The sequence below is a fragment of the Vanacampus margaritifer genome, chromosome 11 (genome assembly GCF_051991255.1).
Source record: "Vanacampus margaritifer isolate UIUO_Vmar chromosome 11, RoL_Vmar_1.0, whole genome shotgun sequence".
Classification (NCBI taxonomy): domain Eukaryota; kingdom Metazoa; phylum Chordata; class Actinopteri; order Syngnathiformes; family Syngnathidae; genus Vanacampus; species Vanacampus margaritifer.
The window spans coordinates 4,304,684-4,324,686 of record NC_135442.1 but is presented as its reverse complement, the minus strand read 5'-3'; the positions used below and the strand labels follow the sequence as shown (position 1 = coordinate 4,324,686).

General features: G+C 39.7%; 1 protein-coding gene across 1 annotated transcript in view; it reads left to right on the top strand.

Moving 5' to 3' along the window:
• The window catches only part of pdia5 (protein disulfide isomerase family A, member 5), a 35,953-nt gene that overhangs the window by 9,855 nt on the left and 6,095 nt on the right, over positions 1-20,003 (top strand). The window contains exons 4-15 of the mRNA XM_077579321.1: positions 5,981-6,064; positions 6,149-6,194; positions 6,837-6,929; positions 7,207-7,267; positions 7,644-7,711; positions 8,961-9,052; positions 11,279-11,350; positions 12,326-12,462; positions 15,182-15,252; positions 15,360-15,523; positions 16,218-16,348; positions 17,934-18,004. Coding sequence (XP_077435447.1) covers positions 5,981-6,064; positions 6,149-6,194; positions 6,837-6,929; positions 7,207-7,267; positions 7,644-7,711; positions 8,961-9,052; positions 11,279-11,350; positions 12,326-12,462; positions 15,182-15,252; positions 15,360-15,523; positions 16,218-16,348; positions 17,934-18,004 — 1,090 coding nt within the window. The remainder of the gene's footprint in view (positions 1-5,980; positions 6,065-6,148; positions 6,195-6,836; positions 6,930-7,206; positions 7,268-7,643; positions 7,712-8,960; positions 9,053-11,278; positions 11,351-12,325; positions 12,463-15,181; positions 15,253-15,359; positions 15,524-16,217; positions 16,349-17,933; positions 18,005-20,003) is intronic.

Genomic DNA, 20,003 nt, shown 5'->3' with positions numbered 1-20,003 from the left:
TATTTTTTATTTATTTTTATTTTTATTTTTTATTATTATTTTTATTTATTTATTTATTTTCAGGAGAGCTCAGTATTGTTCATTAGATTTGACATCATCATTGCTCTCCTTTTTTTAAAAAAAACAAATAAATTAAAAAAAATTAATAAATTTTTATTTATTTTTTTATTTATTTTTTTTTTTATTTTTTTTTTTATTTTTTTATTTTTTTTACATACATCATATATTATGCTACAGTGCAAAATAAAACTACTATTCGATACACACTGTTAAACAGTAGAGTAATGTATGCAAAAAGCAAATTTTCTCTGTTTTCTAGTCAGAAACAGCAAAAATGGTGAAACTCAGCTGTGATTGACTGCTGATTACTAAAGAACAGAGAAAGGTAGAAAAACTAACTTTTTTCCTGTGATGAAAGAAGATAGTTTAACCTTTCTTTTGGTAGTTCCAAGTTTATATAACTGTTATTTTAACATTTTGCTCTGTTGAAATTTCTCCTCCTTCGCCATCCATCTGCACAATTTACTTCTTTTTTTTTCCCGGCCGGTGCTACAAGCCCGCGTTGACAGGCGGTTTTTAAATGGCTTGATTGCCTCGCACCTGACAACTTAGCGTGAACATCTGCAGCTTCCTGCCAGAGTTTGTCTCTTTGCTGTCAGCCGGGACAAACCTCAGAGGAGCCCTCATACAGGGGCAGGATTGTCGAGCATAAAAGTGGTTTCCGTTCAGAACTTTTGGCTTTGAAGATGAAAATCTTGTTTGTTGAGGTCTTTAGGATGAGACAGTGAATGATTGGGCACTTGGATGCAGTTTAACTGCTTTCTGCACTTTTTCTAGATTGGATTGACGCAGAAGCTCCAAGCATCCAATTCTGAGTCTTATTTCAGGGGTGATCAATTATGATCTGTTCTTTGATAATCATAATAATACAGTGTTGACTTGCCTTCACATACGAGTGACACTAGTTAAGAGTCATTCCAATGTGTTTTTCTACTTTGAGTTTTAAGCAAAGTTGGCACTTTACATTTGGCATTTTTAGTAGACACTGCAGTAGAAGGGACTTTTTGATTCGGGGCTCATTTACATGAGACTCACTAGACCCGCCTCCTTCTTACTTTGCCTTTATGAAGTTCCATTTTTTATTATTATTAAATGAACACCATAATTGCCTTAAATTTCATCCTTAAAACCAAACCTCATGTCTTAAAATTGGCTATAAATTTCTGTATTTTCCCAAGTTCACTTCGTCCGATTCTGGTGGTCTTATTGAGTGAATGAAGTTTTAAATTTGATGGATGAGGCCTTCAAAATTTTGCACCCTTAAACCTGCATTTACAAAGCATCAATTGATCCATTTTTATGGAAAAGCTCTCTGAACCAAGCTTATTTGCTCTGTACAATCTCCCTCTTGCAAGGAATAAACTAGAGCAAAATCGCTCTAATTGTGCTTTCATCCATTTATACCCGGTATCAGCTTATTTCTGGTTGCAAAATCGAGCAATCAGTTGTCGCAGTCACACTTCTTTCTCTTTTTTTTCTTTTTCTTTTTTGTTCCCCCTTTGAGGTAGATGTCAGCTGTCATTCCAGCCCACACTTGTTTACATTAAACACATGTAAGATGTTACTGAGACGCAGTTGAGAAATTGTCTTCTAGACACCTGTCATGATCCGACTTTGACGTGTTGTTCTATTCGCCTTTTGCTGGATTTATTTTATGTCTTTCCTCCCCGCCTGTCAAGTCATCATCCGCTGTCTGAGCGGAAAAACAAAGAGCGTATCATCAAGCGGGGAAGCTGCCAGGAAGAAAGCGACTTCCTTTGAGTCCCAGTGAAACGCTCCCTGCTTTTACCCTTAAAGTGAGTCATGTTTGACTCTGTGTAGGAGGTTTGCGGTATTCTTTTCCCTCTCCAGCAATTCCAGCAGAGCCTGGCTCACATTGCCCCCCCCCCCCCACTCAGGGGGGAGCTAAAACGAGCCAGGTCCATCACAGTGTCACCCGCGGTACTGTCGGCAAACACTGCGCCGTCTGGCATATGTGCCCGCCGTCGCAAATGGAGCGGCTCCAAATGGTAGCTCGGGGTCTGAGCTCGTGGCCGACAGACAGAGCGAGAGAAAAAGAGGAGACGGCGAATGGCGACGTGACACAAATCAGCCGTGCCAGCAACGCCAGTCCAAAGTGACATACTGAGAGCAGATGACCAGGAACTTGCTTGTTGGCCAAGTGGCATCCAATGGTGAAATGAATGATATCATTCTGGAAGCTGCACTTGCTCCAAAGGACGGGTCATGTGTGCTGAAAAGCGGTTATTCATCATAACAATGGAAATGGCTACTTTGCACAATAGAAATACACAAACAAAAACTAGAACTAATCCATAGAGTAAACAGGGATGTGATTTTTCCGCTAATTTGCGGAATTCCGCTTTTTTTTATCTCCCCCCAAAAAAAAAAATCCGATTTTTTTTTTTTTTTTTTTTTTTTTTTAGTAGTTCATTGTGTATGCACATGACTCCGACAGATAACATCTTCTGCTATAACAAAGACATTTGTGGTATGCTCTAATATGAGTTACTTTTCATTTGGTCATGATACAATTATTTGTTCATGAAATTTGAACTCTTCAACATTATTTATGTGTTAACTTAGTAATCACATTAGTTAGATATGATGATATTCTCAGTGATAGTTTTTAAAAGCAAAGAGGCAGTCCAATGTTTTTGAATGTGACTGATTTTGAGTTGACTAAAACTGCCATTTTATATGGGATAGTTCAATATACATTGAAAATTTATGCTGTTGTTTTGTCTATTTCTTTGTCATGTGAGTGCATTGAAAGTACTTCAAAACACGGAAAACCCATGAGCTCGGGTTTAGCCGGCGGCCCCCAGACCCCCGGCTAAATTTTCAGATAATTTCACTTTGGTCAAATCACATCCCTGAGTAAAGAAAATTCACCACGCTTACCGGTAATTGCACATAGACGCGTAACTATCATATAAATGCTGTTATTAATGATAAAAGCCACTTTGCACAATAGAAAGAAACAGAAAAAGACTAGAAATACTTGTGTTGAGTTCCACACGGGCACGTGCATGGTCACAAAAAAAAGCTTTGTATATTTAAATAAGATTGTGCTGCTGGCCACTGTGGCCGGATATTCAGGGAACCTCCACTTTGCACAATAGAAACAAACAGAACAACTATAAATAATGCACGCTCCAAAAAGTCTATTTCTATTGTGCAAGGTGCTGTTGATGAATAACTGGCAAGATGACCCATCACATCAATCATAAATGTGACCGAGCGTGCAATAAACACATCTGCTAGATATAATCCATGAAGTCCAGAAATTCTCAATTACTAAAGCTGTATTTTGAAAAGTCTGGCACGCATGCGAGTACGCCCCAAAGCCGCAATAAGAACCTTGATGGTCTGTTACAACTAACAAGGCAAGGCAGCAGATTAACGGGGTACAAAATACAGGTAGAAGCTTTTTGGCTGTTAAGCTTTCTTCAAGCTTTTACTTGACAAGTTGCAGATGGTAGATGTGACTCATAGGTCACTTGTGGCCATTGTCACCTGTGTATCAAATTTAAAACACCAGAGGGCTGGAATCAAAGAACACAGGATCACTGTATCTGAAAATCTGACTTTTTAGAATCCCCCAATTGACATGCATGTATGTTGGACATTAAAATGGATGCTCTGTCCAAATCAGTGTGAAAGACACACCTGCTCCTAATGCGTCCGGGCCACTGTGCCGTCCGTCCTTGTAAGGTGGACTCGCTTATGAGCTCCGCTGTTGTTTGTCACCACGCGTGTTCTGTTGTGTTATTGAAGAAGCGGTGCACTCAGTTAATAGCATGTGTAGGTGGCGAGGATGCATATTTATTGTCGCGACAAAAATAAGCCACTTAATTGCCGGATAGTGCGCACACCGCACAGCATATAATATGGCAACCCACCAGCCACTTCATGAGGTGCACCTGTCTAATGTAATCCACATACAAACGCTCCGTTAAAATGTCTGCCTTTATGCAGAGAATAATGCTCACTTCTTATTGATAGAGGTAGAAATTACAAATGTACTTTTAACTCTTTGACTGCCAAAAACGTTAAATAACGTTTAGTAAAATCCTATGGAGGAGTGCCAAAGACGTTAAAAGACGTTTGTTTCAAAACAGAGGTGAAACTAACCATTTTCTGTTGTTGATTACTGAAGAACGGAATAAGGTAGAAACAAACTTTTTTTTTTCTGATGAAAGATGAGAGTCCAATCTTTCAGTTGGTAGTATGTGTGTTTCCATAGTCCAAACACAACATTTTCTGTGGACCTTGAAAGATCAGTCAAAATGCTTAAAATCGGCTGGCACTGGGGACAACCCGTTTCTGAAAACGTCTGGCAGTCAAAGAGTTAAAAAACAAAAAACAAACTGTTTGTTCAAGCAGAACAAGCCATTTTTAACATTTTAGATTGGTCAATAATTTGTAAGTAAATAGATACAAATAACCCACACCCATGTGGACTGACCAATAGGGTAGATTTGTGGAAAAATACGAACTTTACCAAATTGTAATGTAGGAGGTTTCAGCCTGACACCAGCAATATACCAGACAAATGGGTGACGCTAAATTGAGAAACCTTTTGAGTTTTGGTCGTTGCCTGTGGTCATGAGGATGGTGACAAAGTTTGATGACTCTCCATTAAATAAAAACTCTCGTAAGGTCTACAAGCTTGACAGAAGCCCCTCTTGTGAAAAGGTTTGCCACGCCCTGAAGAGATTCCTCGGTGCCTCTCACTGGCAGAAATGTACCGACTCAATTAAAAATGTCAAAATATAACAAACTAAGGGGGCTGCAACCCCTATTGGCTGTTTCTGCAACATTTAATACAAACTAATTGTCTGCTTGAGATACTTGGCACGGCCGCCCTCAATCCATCCGTCTTTTCTCCAGCTAGTTGTCCTCCACAAGAGTGGGGTGATGTCTTTAAGCCAGCAACTGTTTGTTTCTCTCTCAGACAAACGACCGGGGTTGGTCCTCGTAAGCCGTTTTTCATTTACTTATCGTGAAGTATTTTGGCCTGAAGTTCGCCTGCTTCCATTTTCTTGGCATCATAAATTACAATCACGTCTCTAATTTAGCAGGCGCCTTTGTCCACGGCGACTGATGAAAACAAGTGTGTGCAGCATATCACAATGTTGTTTTTTTCCCTACCGCACATTGACCAAACAATTACCCTGCAGAAATGAACTAAAAAAGTGCAATTAATGAGCATCGATGGTGGTCACAAACGCAAATGGAATCTCTAAGGTTGAACATAATCTGTTCCACTGTTTGGAAACAAGTTTTCCCCCAGTAGAAAATAATATTGATGTGGCTGTTCCCGAACAAACTCCTAAGGAATCTGTCCAATTTTCACTCAGTTTGAACCGTGTACATTAGACAAATGTATGGCACTTGATTGCAAAAGTTGGTCATTTGTTATGAAACAGGAAAATTCCTCTCTGGAGTGCTAAAACATTTTGCACCAGCAATTTTTGTTGATTTGCTACGAAACATGAAAATCCCTCCTTGGGGTGTTAAAATATATTAGCATCCGCAATTCTGCACCAGTGCGTCTACCACAAATCCGATACGCATGTCCATCATGACAGGACGCACCGACAAAAAGTCGGGCATTTTGGTTTGAAGCTGCTGTTTTTTTTTTATTTGGGCCATTTTCTGGGCTTCTTGATGATTCGTCATGAAACGGGAATGTCTCATAACTGGGCTCCCCAAGCTCCAATCTTGAACAAATTTGCTGTTCTCCATGGAGAAGAAAATCTCAGCGTCACGTCGGAAATTTTGTCATTGCACCACCTAGTGGCAACAGGAATCGGCCAAGAAAAGTACGGCTGTTATCAGGGTATATTTTAGACAGATGGGCGATGTTTAATTACCAAGTATGTGAGTGTTTTTTTAATGTGGTCCTCCTCAGAGACTCGGAGGGCCGTAAGCTGTGCAAGAAAGTCAAAGTTGACCCCAGCTCCAAAAGCAGCGCTGCCGAGCTGCTGCATTACAAGTGAGTCGATCTGGGACTCTATAATTACTTCTCTTATAACTTCACCGCAGAATGATCGTTCACGCCACTTGTGCATTGTTACAGAGATGGTACCTTCCACACGGAGTACAACAGGCCTGCCACCTTCAAGGTACGCAGTGAGCTTTGGGATGGTGGTGCTTTGCACAATAGATGCATCAGTGTTTTAGTCAAGTACTGTTCATGAGTCTCTTCTTTCATAAGAACAAAAAAGTATATTTCTATCTGTTTCCGTTTTGCAGCAATTAGCATTAAAATATAGCTAAGTTTCATCACTATTCACAAATCTGTTTAGAGCTTTTTTTCAACATGGCCCTGGTTGTTGGCCGTTTTGTAATAACTACCATTTCTTCAATCGTTTTGTGCAGTTGAGAGGCTGCGTCAAAGCCTTCTGTATGCTCTAGCATAAAAAAAAACATAAAAAAATGTATAAATAAGTCTTTGGGACACAAAACATTTAAAATAGAACGTATTTATACATTTTGGGGAGCAAATGAGGTCAGAGGTCTTCGAACAATTATGTAAATATGCTACATTTGAGGTGTATAAATATGTGAATATGGTAGATTAGGAATACTTAATACATGTAAATGTTGTATATTACAGGTATAGACACAAAATAATGGATAGAGAATAAATGTTAATTAATTTAAATCATTAAATCAGATGTGAAAGTTGTGCACTAAAGGTGTACAGTATACACAGCAAAATACAACATTGCTTCTGTCTTCAACGTATCTCATCTATCTTTCAGTCCATGGTGGCGTTCCTAAAGGACCCCTCAGGGCCTCCACTGTGGGAGGAAAACCCAGAAGCCAAAGATATCGTCCACGTAGAAACAGAAAAAGTACGTTTCAAGGACGCCCAAGGAGCATTTTGAAGAAGCGTTTATGATTTTATTGGACACTTCCAGACAGGTCAGATGACATTGTAACCCCCCCAAGGACCCTCACAGCAGTTCTTTGAAAGCAGGTCATGTCTGAGCCCGTCTGGAGGCTTGCTGACTGCCATGACAGTGTAGTGCTGTCTGATGAAAGAGACAATTGTGACAATTGTGATGGTTTTATTATGTGGTTCTCACATACTTTTTTTCTCTCCATACGTTTGGCTGTGCCCGTTTGAAGGACTTTCGGAAGCTGTTGAAGAAAGAGGAGAGGCCGCTTCTCATGATGTTCTATGCGCCCTGTGAGTGTTGCGCAACAACCTTGGCAACTTTTGGGGGGGTAGAGGATGTGTGTGGGAGTGACTTTTTTTCCCCTCCACACCAATCACATTGAAAAACGCTTTCACACATGAAATACAACCATGAAATTTGGCCGGCGTGTCTACATTCCTCCTCCATCGTGTGGGTTATGTTCCTGGCCACCCCCGCAATTATGTTAAATAAACCCTAGGCATGTTTTTATTGCCTTTGCAATTTATTAAGGTCTTTAAACTGACTTTTAAACAATACAAACACATTTAACAAATACATTCCGATTGCTAGAAAATGTGTACGACGTTTTCAAGACAGATTGGCATCAAGGTGCATTCCCACTAAACTCTCCTTGGCCTTTTCCAGGGTGTGGCGTGTGTAAAAGGATGCAGCCCATCTTTCAGCAAGCTGCCACAGAAACAAAGGGCCGATACGTAAGTCTTCAATGCCCTCTAATTATTGAATCAATTTATCTTAAGTGAATTGTATGGATCTTGATCATATGTTTTAGTGAATTCACACACACACTTACAGTAGCTGTATTATTGTTACTCTCTTGGTCTTATTTGTGTGTTTGAAGCAGTATCCACAAATATACTCTCTGGCTACAACATAAGACAAATATGTATTGCAGGGATGTGATTTTTCCGCTAATTCGCGGAATTACGCTTTTTTTATCTCCCCCCCCCCAAAAAAAAAAATTCCGATTTTTTTTTTTTTTTTTTTTTTTAGTAGTTCATTGTGTATGCACATGACTCCGACAGATAACATCTTCTGCTATAACAAAGACATTTGTGGTATGCTCTAATATGAGTTACTTTTCATTTGGTCATGATACAATTATTTGTTCATGAAATTTGAACTCTTCAACATTATTTATGTGTTAACTTAGTAATCACATTAGTTAGATATGATGATATTCTCAGTGATAGTTTTTAAAAGCAAAGGCAGTCCAATGTTTTTGAATGTGACTGATTTTGAGTTGACTAAAACTGCCATTTTATATGGAATAGTTCAATATACATTGAAAATTGATGCTGTTGTTTTGTCTATTTCTTTGTCATGTGAGTGCATTGAAAGTACTTAAAAACACGGACCCTGGACCTAGCTGGGTGCCAGCGGCCCCCAGACCCCCAGCTAAATTTTCAGATAATTTCACTTTGGTCAAATCACATCCCTGGTATTGTTAAACTAGCGATGGCTCCTCTCCTAGAAAATTACATGACGTTGCCATCCATAATCCATGGTTGTCCTTTGATTTTTGATATATATATATTTTTTTACAACATTTCAGAAGCATTAAAAGCCTTTCAGACCGTGAAGAAAATAACTCGCCTTTCCCCAACAAGCTGCACATTGTATTCTTTGAGGTTTCAACCATTGAGTGACGACACTACTTTTACCTGAAAATGAGCAAAAAATAACTGAAAATATAATTTTGGGGGGGGGCACACAATAGCTTTATTGTCTCAGCATTCGGTGACTGTAAAAAAAATTTTTTAAAAAATAACTTTGCAAAAGCGAATTTTTGGTACTATTCTTGTATTACAAGTGGACATTGAGTAATTATACCTTTCACTCTCCTGTGATCAGTGGCATTGCAGTTATAAAAGACAAAACAAATACTATACAAAAGTTTTGGTTTTCATCTACAGTCTGTGTGTGTTTTTTTTTGTTTTTAAGGTTCTGGCTGGCATGAACGTGCACTCGTCCGAATTTGACGGCCTCAAGCAGGAATTCAACGTTAAAGGCTACCCGACCTTCTGCTACTTCGAGTGAGTGCTCATGGCTTCCTGAACCAGTCAGTGATTGTGAGGCGGCAGACGTGTCGAGTCCAGTTATGTCTCCTAAAAGAATGGCCTCTCTTGTCTGGCATCTTCTCTGCGTTCAAAGTCGTCACAGTGCAGCTTGAAGGATCTTAAGTGTACCTGAGTGGTGGATTCATTGAGGCTGACAGGTGTTGCTTGCTCCTAAAGTGTTTATCTTCTCACAAATTTCAACACTACCATGACCTTGCTTTTGGTATTCTTGACTGAAATGACTTGAGACATTTCAAGGCAATTCAAGATAACTTTAAACAAACTTTTTTGGGGGGGTTGATTAAAGTGCTCTCTCCACATGAACTCTGAAATTTTGAAGTGTTGAGACAGAGTCTAGACCAGGGATAGAGAACCCTGGTCCTCGAGAGCCACTATCCTGCCTGTTTTCCATGTCTCCTCAAACACAGCTGACTCAAGTGATCAGCTCATCCGCAAGCTCTGTAGAAGCCTGATAACGATCCAACCATTTTTATTCAAATTTTCAAGAAATGCGAAAATAAAACTGAATGGAAACGCTAGAAGAAGAAAAAAAACGGGCCCGACATTTGCAAAAAAGTTTTTATGCTTGGAGGGGGTGGATTTTGAAGCGTCTCGAAAAAAGGAAAATGCGAATTTTGGCTATGGAAACCGGTTTTACGAATAAACGTTGACAAGAGCGGATACACGTCGCACGTTTTGACCGGATATTACGTCACACGTACATTGTCACAAAGCAATGGCGGACGATAAAAGTAAGGTATGTTTGGGGGGGACGATGAAACAGAAATCCTTTTGGAATTAATTAAAGAAGCAAATATGAATATTAATGCAATTTTAGATGGGAAACAGCAGAGAAACGCTACGGTTTATCAAGAATTACAAAATAAATCTCAATATGACGTCCTCTCACGCCGCAGTCGCTTCCTGTTCTTCTCCATGGTGTATACCGCTACCCTCTCAATATTCGCAAAAGAAGAATAGATGGAAACGGGCAAAAGTCGCATGTCCGTTTGCGCATTTTCAGTAAATTCGCTTAAAAAAAAATCTAAACAATTGGATGGAAACCCCACTAGTGCCTCTCGAGGACCAGGGTTCCCTACCACTGGTCTAGACCAAATATTTGAGGAGCCAAGACAAAGTCGAGACCAAGCTGACCCAAAAAGACTTATGGAATATCCGCACCAAAGTGTTTGTTGTCTGACCAAGGTCATTACCAGGCATCTGTTGGTCTGCTAGTTAATTCTCCACCATGGTTGCTTTGGGACCCCAACCCACCACCCTGTAACTATACAGTATTTGCTCTCCCCTCCACCGCCACTCTTGGTGTCATGTGCCAGATTCATATGTTGACTGAGGTTGTTAGCAGTGTGCAAAAGCGTAATCATCCCTATTTCCACATTAAACACCCTCATTCCATCCTGGCCCTTTAATTAGATGAGGACTGATTAAGTGCTTGTGGGGTTAGCCATCTCATGTGTGTTTGTGTGCATTGTGTGTTTGTAGACACTCGCATACACAGTAAGCAGGGTGGGGGGGGGGGGGAACATTAACACCAGCGCTTTGCCAGCTAATGACCATGCCAGCCTAGTGGATGCAGTTTAAAGAGCATCTCGCTGATAAAACAGGAGCTGATCACTTTTGGGCTTAAGCGCTTTCATCAGCTCCGGAGCTATCGCAGCGCTGCACCTGCTGCGAGGGCGCGTGTTCGAGACTTGTTCAATTTACTCACCTTCTTTTATGATGAGGAACACTGGAGCTCTGTGCCGGACTTATTCGTTTGACATACAGTATACTGAATCAAACATGAATGGAAAAGCTGACCAAACAAGCCACTATTTTTGCTGGTGTCAGGCCAAACAAAACTTTGTACCTCCGAAATCCTCACTTTTCAGGAGAAAAACGGCACGTTTGTTCATCCATTAATATTGCGTCATCAAAGTCAACGAGTCATTTTCAACACTTAAGATATGTCAAAAATTTGTTAAAATGACACCTTCATGTGGACTGACCAAAAGTATCACCCTAGCCTGGCGGGTTGCCAGGCTTATAAAGCACTGAAGGAAACCCTGGGTATCATTATTTTCTTATGATTGTGGAATTTCATATAATATGACAAGCCATTTTGCAAATGTTTTTTTTAAGTTATACAAATTGTAAGTCTTCATTGGAAATAATAAATGTCAAGTTTTTTGTGTGATTTAGGAAGGGCAAGTTCCTCTACCATTATGAGAACTATGGTGCCACAGCCAAGGACATCGCAGAATGGCTGAAGAAGTGAGTAGTAGGACCTCCACTATTTACATTTTTAAGAAACATCTGGAGTTGATGCGTGACACTATCGGCACTGTATGTGAAATATGCATGTGTGCGTGTGGTAAATATCCTGTGCTTAATTAATGCTTTAACATGTATGTGTGTGAGGTTGCACAGCTGTTGCCGCTAAGCACTGAAGGTCACAAGCGCTAGCATCGCTATAAGCTGTTTTATAGTGAACACATCAGGTTATGCTTATAACAAATAATAGGTGTTACTTTAAATGTCGTGCATGCGTGTGAGAGAGATAAATTATTTTGCCTGTGAGACGGGGGGAGGATTGTGTGTTTGAGAGAGAATGGTGTGTGCATGTTACCGTTATTGTGTATGCAAGCGACAGAGGTAATTATTGCGAGTGGATGTGAGAGAAAGAGATCATTTTGTGAATAGCTTTATATGAGAATTGTGTATTTTATTATAGTGTGTTACAGTGTTAGATAATTATTAGAATTTAATGTGTAGTATATAATTGTTGGATTTGCGTGCGTTTGTGCGTGGTAGATAATGTGTGTGCGTGCGTGCGTGTGTTACTATTGTGAATACGTGTGAATGACAAAACTCAGTGTGTCAGTGTGAGATACAGTGTGTGCTCATGAGAGGTCATTTTTGTGTGTGTTTGTGTGGGCACTGTGGGCCATTGTGAAAGAGATTATTGTGTGACAATTGCCTGTGTGAAAGAATTAAATGAGAGAGTGCAAGAGAGAGACTGACTGTGTGTGTAATAGTGCATGGAGTGACATGTGTTTATGTTATTGGCAGTGTAAAAGTGTGATGTCATCCAGGCGGGTTTGTTTCAGGCAGGGTGTGTGTATTATGCATGCGTTTGTGTATTGTGCTTGTGTGTGCGACATTTTGGTTCAGGCTGGACATCTGTGTCTGATTTACACACACACGCACACACACAGAATCGAGATTTAAACACTTTTTTTTTTTCAGCCCTCAGCCAGTACAGCCAAAGACTCCTGAGTTGTCCTGGTCTGAGACAGATTCCTCCGTCTTCCACCTGACGGACGAATCCTTCGATGCCTTCATGGAGGAACATCCTACTGTCATGGTCATGTTCTACGCCCCCTGTAGGTATCACACAACACTGCACCACCATCCAACGCAAATCATTCAACCACATGCACGTTATTCAACAGTATATTATTTATTAAATGTATGCGTCTAAAGTTGCACTTGCACAATCAAAAATCAGTTCTGCGGTCTAACTAGTTGGGCATAACACGGATAAGGATTTGAGATCGGAAATATTGAACAAGTTTTAACATTTATGATTGTCGAGCCCAAAAACTTTCTGGGTTAATCGGGCAGGAAATTACTCCTAAGACACTCCAGAATAATCACTCTCAACACACCCCACACCACAAGATGTTAAAAATCATTTGACCACATGCATAAACATAAATACGGAACAGGTTTAACATTTATGATTGTTGTCTATGACAGTTTCCTAGAACAAATGGGGGCGAAAAGTCAGTTTGAACATACAGTACACCACACTACAAGATAATCACTCTTAAACTCTTCGCTAAAGGATAATCATGCTTAACACACCTCACACTATAGGATAATCACTTTAAAAAATAAAATTTAAAAATAAAGGATAATCACTCTTGACATTACTCGCACAACACAAGATGTAAAAAAGTCAGAGACTACGCTATAAGGATTAGCGATCGTAAATGTTGAACATGTTACGATTGTCAGCGTGACAGTTTTCCACAAGATAGGTGGAGAAAAATCTCTTAACACACTGGATAATCACTGAAGAGAATCTCTTCGAGACATCCGGCAATCGAGCCTTTGTTCACTTTGATCGCAGGGGATGCAAAATGCTCAAATTTAGCCACATTTTCGGTATGCGTGTACCTCACTTCTATTATTTCCTGATCGTACGTAACCACAGATATCTGCTAAATGTGTGAGCTTGCATGCGAGCGCCCCCTCTCTATTTAACACACACACACACACGCACGCAGCTCTTCTGGCAAATGCGTGGCTGTCATCGGTGTAGATTAATGCTTCTCCTGCTGCCCGCCATCATCTTACATTTTCTGTCCACCTCCCAGTGCAAACAGTCCTGCTCGGCCAACGAGGTCATCACTCTGCGCATTACGACAAACAACTTTGTCTTCTGCCCCGTGGCTCCAAAAAGCAAAGTTTGACACTCTTCTGTCCCTTCTTGTTCCAGGAGTTGTTGTTTTTTTAAACTAGACAACGTAAGAACATCCCGACACTCACATTTTTTTCATCAGGAAGCCATTAGTGCTGACTTTTTAGCAGTAACTCATTTTTGTCCACTTGGCAACATGCATTGCTGCTGGGAGCACACAGGAAATGACTTCAATTTGAGGATTTCATGCTATTTTTATGCATCATTTTGCAATAATGTCTGGGATAGACATTTATTTCAAGTTCAAACTGCGATGTGATTGACTTTTGAAGCCAAATTGACCTTTGCAATCAATCACATTATTTCAAAACTTTCACCATCTTAAATTAATCTTAAACTCAGGCAGTCATTAAATAACATTTTAACATTGTCATACCAGTGTAAAAAGGAGTTCACCAGTAAACTACTGATGTCATGTAAAAGATTAAATAAAACGCCCAAGCCTATAACTCACAGCTAGCATAGCATGTCACGTCATCACTTGGTGGTCCTTTCTGTCAAACAGCTCAAATTACTTTCATGGAAGACCTAAATCAGCTTGATACAAGTGTCAAAAGAAGCAAACGTGTGTCTAATACAGTATATACGAGTAGGGGTAATAAACATCTCAAACGCACACAAATGAAATAACTGCTGTCACGTTAACACATCACATAAAGCACTTAAACCTACAGCTAGTGGCTTGCGTGAGAAGCTAACGTGGCAGCCGATAATCACCGTATATTAACATTACCTGTACATGTAATGTCTTCATTAAAAAACACATTTTCTAGTTTTATTTTTTTATTAAATTATTATTATTATTATTTATTAATATTATTATTTATTTTTTATTATTTTCTATTGTTTTATATCAGCATTTGTGTTGTGTAAATAGAATAAAATTAATTTTCCATGTTGGAATAAGGTTAAGAAAATTTGGAAAATATGTTGTGACAAACAGATTCACGGTATGTTTTACAGAGAAAATTTGCGATTAGTGGAGCACTCGTGTAACTTTTCAGGGACGAATGTGCCGTGTCTGTGCGAGTACTCTATTGATTTTGAACAAGTGTGCTAGTCGAGGAATAGGAAGTGCTCTTTGGCCACAATCTGCATGATCGCACGCCTGGCAGCCTCGTCCCTCCTCCAGCACGCCGGCTGATTTATAGCCTGCACCAGGGCTGAAGAAAGGAGGCGCTCAACTGTTTTGACAAGGGCAATTTAGCACCTTTGGAAATGTACCAATTTACTTCCATGCGGCGGCGGAGGGTGTCGCCATCAAACAGCCATACATCTTCACCAGAGACATCTTGTAGAGGCCGCCGCTCGCGACAAATATTGTGTGCGTTTGCCGGGCTCATGCTCTATTAAATGCCTCGGATGCTGCTGTGGTGTTTTTGCAGAGATTTACTGAAAGGAACAAATTCATGCACCCTTGCGTTTTGGCAGCTTTCTTCATTAAGAAAAGTTTAGCCCCTGGACTCCCAATTCGATGCAGATTTAGCACTACATTACATTAGGTGGCCTTTATGTATAGCACATGTACACCCAACAGACAATGCAATGTCTGTACATGTGCACCGTCTTTCTGCTCGGGTCATTGAATGAGACATCCCGTTGCAATCTTCCTTTAGGGTGTGGCCACTGCAAAAAGATTAAACCAGACTATGAAGAAGCTGCCCAAATACTCAACAAAGATCCAAAGGTGAGTTTTTTTTGAGTGTGTGTGTGGTGTAATGTGGCCGTGATTACTTCCTCCCCTCCCTGCTCTTCTCTTGTCTCTAATCTTTGCCTTGAAATGTGCCTTGGCAGAGTCCAGGCGTGTTGGCGGCGGTGGACGCCACCATCCACAAGGCTGTGGGGGATCGCTTCAAAATTTCCGGCTTTCCCACCCTGAAGTACTTTGAGAATGGCCAGGAGATGTACACCCTGCCGCACATACGCACCAAAGACAAGATCATTGACTTTATGCACAAGTGAGAGTCACTATTTTTGTAAAAATGTGCAAGTACGATGTCACACTCACACATTTATTGGGTACTTCTGATATATCCATAGTCTGCTTTTGGGAGTAAATCAATGGCAAACCTGCTCCCAGTAGGGAAAAGTCTTGGGTGGAACTGGGAAATGTACAGGAAGTTTTGACATCATTGATAATTACAGGCGCCATTAAGGCAAAATACAGAACGTGACATAAGATCACATTCTTATTAAAGCACACGATAATCCATCTTTGTTCAAAATCATAACCATATACAGTGCAATGGAGGTAGTTCTATTTTAACCTGAACAACGTTTGAGAGATTTATGATACTCTTGTTTTAACCTGAGCAACTTTGAGGTAATTTATGGTAGTCTTCTTTTGACCTGTGCAACTTGTGGGTGATTTATGTTAGTTTTGTTTTCACTGTATCAGTCGTCTTGTTTTAAACTCTGCAACTTTTTGAGTATTTACAGTCGTATTACTTTACCTGTACAACTTTTAGAGGATTTAATGTAGACGTATTTTAAAGAGAAGCTTTTTTTCATTTAGTCTTATTTTATGCTGTGAAGGTTTTAGGGGATTTACAGTTGTCTCGTTTTAACCTGTGCAGTATTTTGGGGATTTATGGTAGTCTTTGAAATTTTAACAATACAATATACGATATTTCACGACTCTCCGTGCTCCAGTCCTCAGGCCCCGCCGCCACCGGAGCAGTCCTGGGAGGACAAGCCCTCCAGCATCCTCCATCTTGGCTCGGAGGACTTCCGAGAGGCCCTGAAGAAGAAGAAACACAGTCTGGTCATGTTCTACGCTCCATGTAAGACTCACATGCACGCTTGCATTACATTTTCAAGTATTTAAAATAACAAATATCGGTTGAAGTCGGCTATTTGGACTGTCACTGTTGAAGTGTGAGATGTCCGTCCGGCCTTCTCTGGGATCGTCTGGGATCATATCCTGGGTTTTAACTAGCTCGCATACGTAAGTCCTAGCTAGTTGCCAAAATCTCCTCATCGCGCGGCAATAAGACTCCACCTAAACCCGAGGGAGACAGAGAATATCCAACAAGTGTGGGGAAATAGAGAAAACATCACTGTACCATCTGTGTTTAACACGTCCTTATGAACATGGAAGTGTGCAACATAACTTTATGGCCATGGAAATATCTTAGGGGAATGAGTCATCCTGTCAGTGTGTCAGCTTCATGGAATATTAAAAAAAAATTGTTGGCAGCTGAAGAAGGAGAAATCTTCAAATGTATTGCCTCATTTTCATGCTTTAAAGTAACAAAAAATACCACATTCAAATTATTCTCATAGGCTTAAATCTTGATGGCCAAAATGTCCACTAGGGAACACTGCAGTTAATTACATGGACAGGCGACTAAAATCTGTCTCTTAAATACTACGACCTTAAATCACACCCAAAAAAAGTAATTCAGGTGACAATAAAACCAGCATAAATCCCTGAAAAGTTGCACTGGGTAGCATAAGAATACCATAAATCCTCAAAACTAGCCTAGGTTAAAATAAAACTACCTTAAAGCCACCCAAAAGTTGCACACCTTAAATTTTATATATCCCCAAAAAGTTGTGCATGTCACTGTTATCACAGTATGTTGCAAAAGTCCCGCAAGTTAGAACTAAACTACCTTAAATCCTAAAAAAAAATTGCACAAAATTGCCCCGTAAATCACTGAAGATACAATAATGCTACCTTAAATCCACAAACACTCAGACTAGTTAAAATTAGACTACCTTAAATCCCCCAAAGGTTGCACAAGATAACATAAGCAGATCTTAAATTATGCAAGAGTTGTTCTGTTTGAAATGACTACTTCTAATCCTCAAGTAATTGCACAGGTTAGATTACCGGTACTGTAAATTCCCCATACAGTTGTACATCTTAAAATAAGACTTCCTTAAATCTCCAACAAATTGCATAGGTTAAAACAAGATAACTGTAAATCCTCAAAAAGTTGCATTGATGAAAAGAATCAGACCTAAACCCCCCTCCAAATATTGTACAGATTAAAAGAAGACTACTGTACTGTAAATCCCTGTAAAAAGTTACATATGCTAAAATACAACTATCCTGAATCCCCCAAAAGTTAGACATGTAAAAAATACAACTACATTAAATCCACAAAAAGTTGCATAGTTTAATATAAGACCACCTTAAATCCCTCAAAATTCTGTTGACGTTTTGTGTTGATGTTGAAGTAAGATGTTGTCTGTGAATGGAGTGAATGGTGTTTATAGTGCCTATAAAAAGATTGACTGTGTGGTTACACGGCGGTGAATCCGCTCTAAGGCCATGTAAACACCCTCAGTAGCAGCATGGTGTTGACGGATGTGCATTGTGGACCAGCGTGACACTTTTGTTGTCATCCTCCTTGGCAGGGTGTCCGCACTGTAAAAACGCCGTCCCTCATTTCACGACTGCAGCGGAACTCTTCAAAGAAGACCGCAAGGTGAGTCCACACTGTTGCTCGTCACCTTTAAAAGTACAAAGCTACTAAGGCGCTATAATAATCGCTTCAATTATGAAATTGCCAGAAGTGAGCATTATTTTAGTAAAGGTAGGTTGTTGTTTTTTTAAGCGACATTATACTGTAGCTTGTTCTAGTGTAGTATTTTTTTTAATTACAAAATTAAAATTAACTCTTTGACTGCCAGACGTTTTCAGAAAAGGGATGCCGTGGGTGCCAGCCGGTTTAAGCATTTTTGACTGATCTTTCAAGGTCCACAGAAAATTATGTGTTTGGACTATGGAAACACACATACTACCAAATGAAAGATTGGACTCTCATCTTTCATCAGAAAAAAAAATTTGTTTCTACCTTATTCCGTTTTTCAGCAATCAACAATAGAAAATGGTTAGTTTCACCTCTGTTTTGGAAAAAAAAACGTCTTTTAACGTTTTTGGCACTCCTCCATAGGATTTTACTAAACGTTATTTAACGTTTTTGGCAGTCAAAGAGTTAATAAATTGTCAAGTCAAAATTTAAAAGAATACAGTATGAAGAAACAAAGAAGACTTTTCACTACTACTACTAAGTGAGCTGCAGTATTGTTAGTTAGCTGGACAGTAAACGTCAGCGGGTTTGTTGTATTTCAAGACACCACAGTAATTTAAAAATAAGCAAACATTTTTGCACATAATAAATTACATGATCATATTATCATATCATCAATTAATTTACAAAAAGACATTTACGAAATAATATGAATAATATAATAATAAAATACATTGAAAGATGAATCTTGAAAAAAAAAAGCCACAAACAACTATTCAAAAAAGAATTATACTGATGGACTGACATGCTATTTTTAACTGGGTTGTAAAGTTTCAAAACGGCTACATTCGAATTAATTTATAGTACCTTGAATGCTAATTGGACAAGTCAGCTCATAATGTATTTGCAGACAAATACCGCACACTCACCCTTTTGTTTTTCTTTTTAAGCTGAAGTCAGTTCAAAAGTTTAGCAAGCGCTCTTGCATCACAGCTAATATTTCTAGGCGCGTGTCGGCAAGGAATGCGACAAAGCCAATCAAATGGCGGGAGGTGAGGCACGCTTTCAGGCAGTCACGGGAGGACACCTTCATCCTCCATCATCGCTTAATGACTCCTGACTCACACGTCGCGAGTGTGTCGCATTCTGCTTGCAGCAGGATGCGCTCGACCTTTTTAAGGCCGCTCCTTTCTCATTTGCGCGGAATTGCTTTTAAATCGTCGTCAGATGGCGTCTTAGTCAGGCTCTTTTCTGAGGCAACCCTCCCGCAACACGCCTCTCGGTAAATGCGCAACACGCTTTGAGGCTCATGTCATTGTTGTCACTGTTGCGGGTTGTTAGGTCACTCCTGGCAAAAACACTTCTCTAGCGCCTCAGCCAAGCGGAGACGCCCTGTACCTCAGAAAATGACTAACAAACAACAGAATGAGAACAAGTAGTTTGTTTTGTTTTTTTCAAAAGAAAATCTGGAAAACTTGCACATTATAAAATAAGCATGCCATTAATTCCCTCAAAAGTTGCAGAGGTTAAACTAAGACTAACCTAAATCCCCAAAAGACTGCGGTGCCTTAACTGTTACCTCAAGGACTACCTTAAATCCCTCAGAAGTTGCATTGATTAACTCATTCACTCCCAGCCATTTTCGCTGAAGCAACAACCCTCTTCGCTCCTGGCTGTTTTACTAGATTTTGAATGATTTTGCAAGGCCCACAGAATTTTGTGTTCTATTGCTATAACAGGGATGTGATTTTTCCGCTAATTCGCGGAATTCCGCTTTTTTTTATCTCCCCCCCAAAAAAAAAAATCCGATATTTTTTTTTATTTTTTTTATTATTATTTTTTTTTTTTAGTAGTTCATTCCATCATCACATGACTCCGACAGATAACATCTTCTGCTATAACAAAGACATTTGTGGTATGCTCTAATATGAGTTACTTTTCATTTGGTCATGAT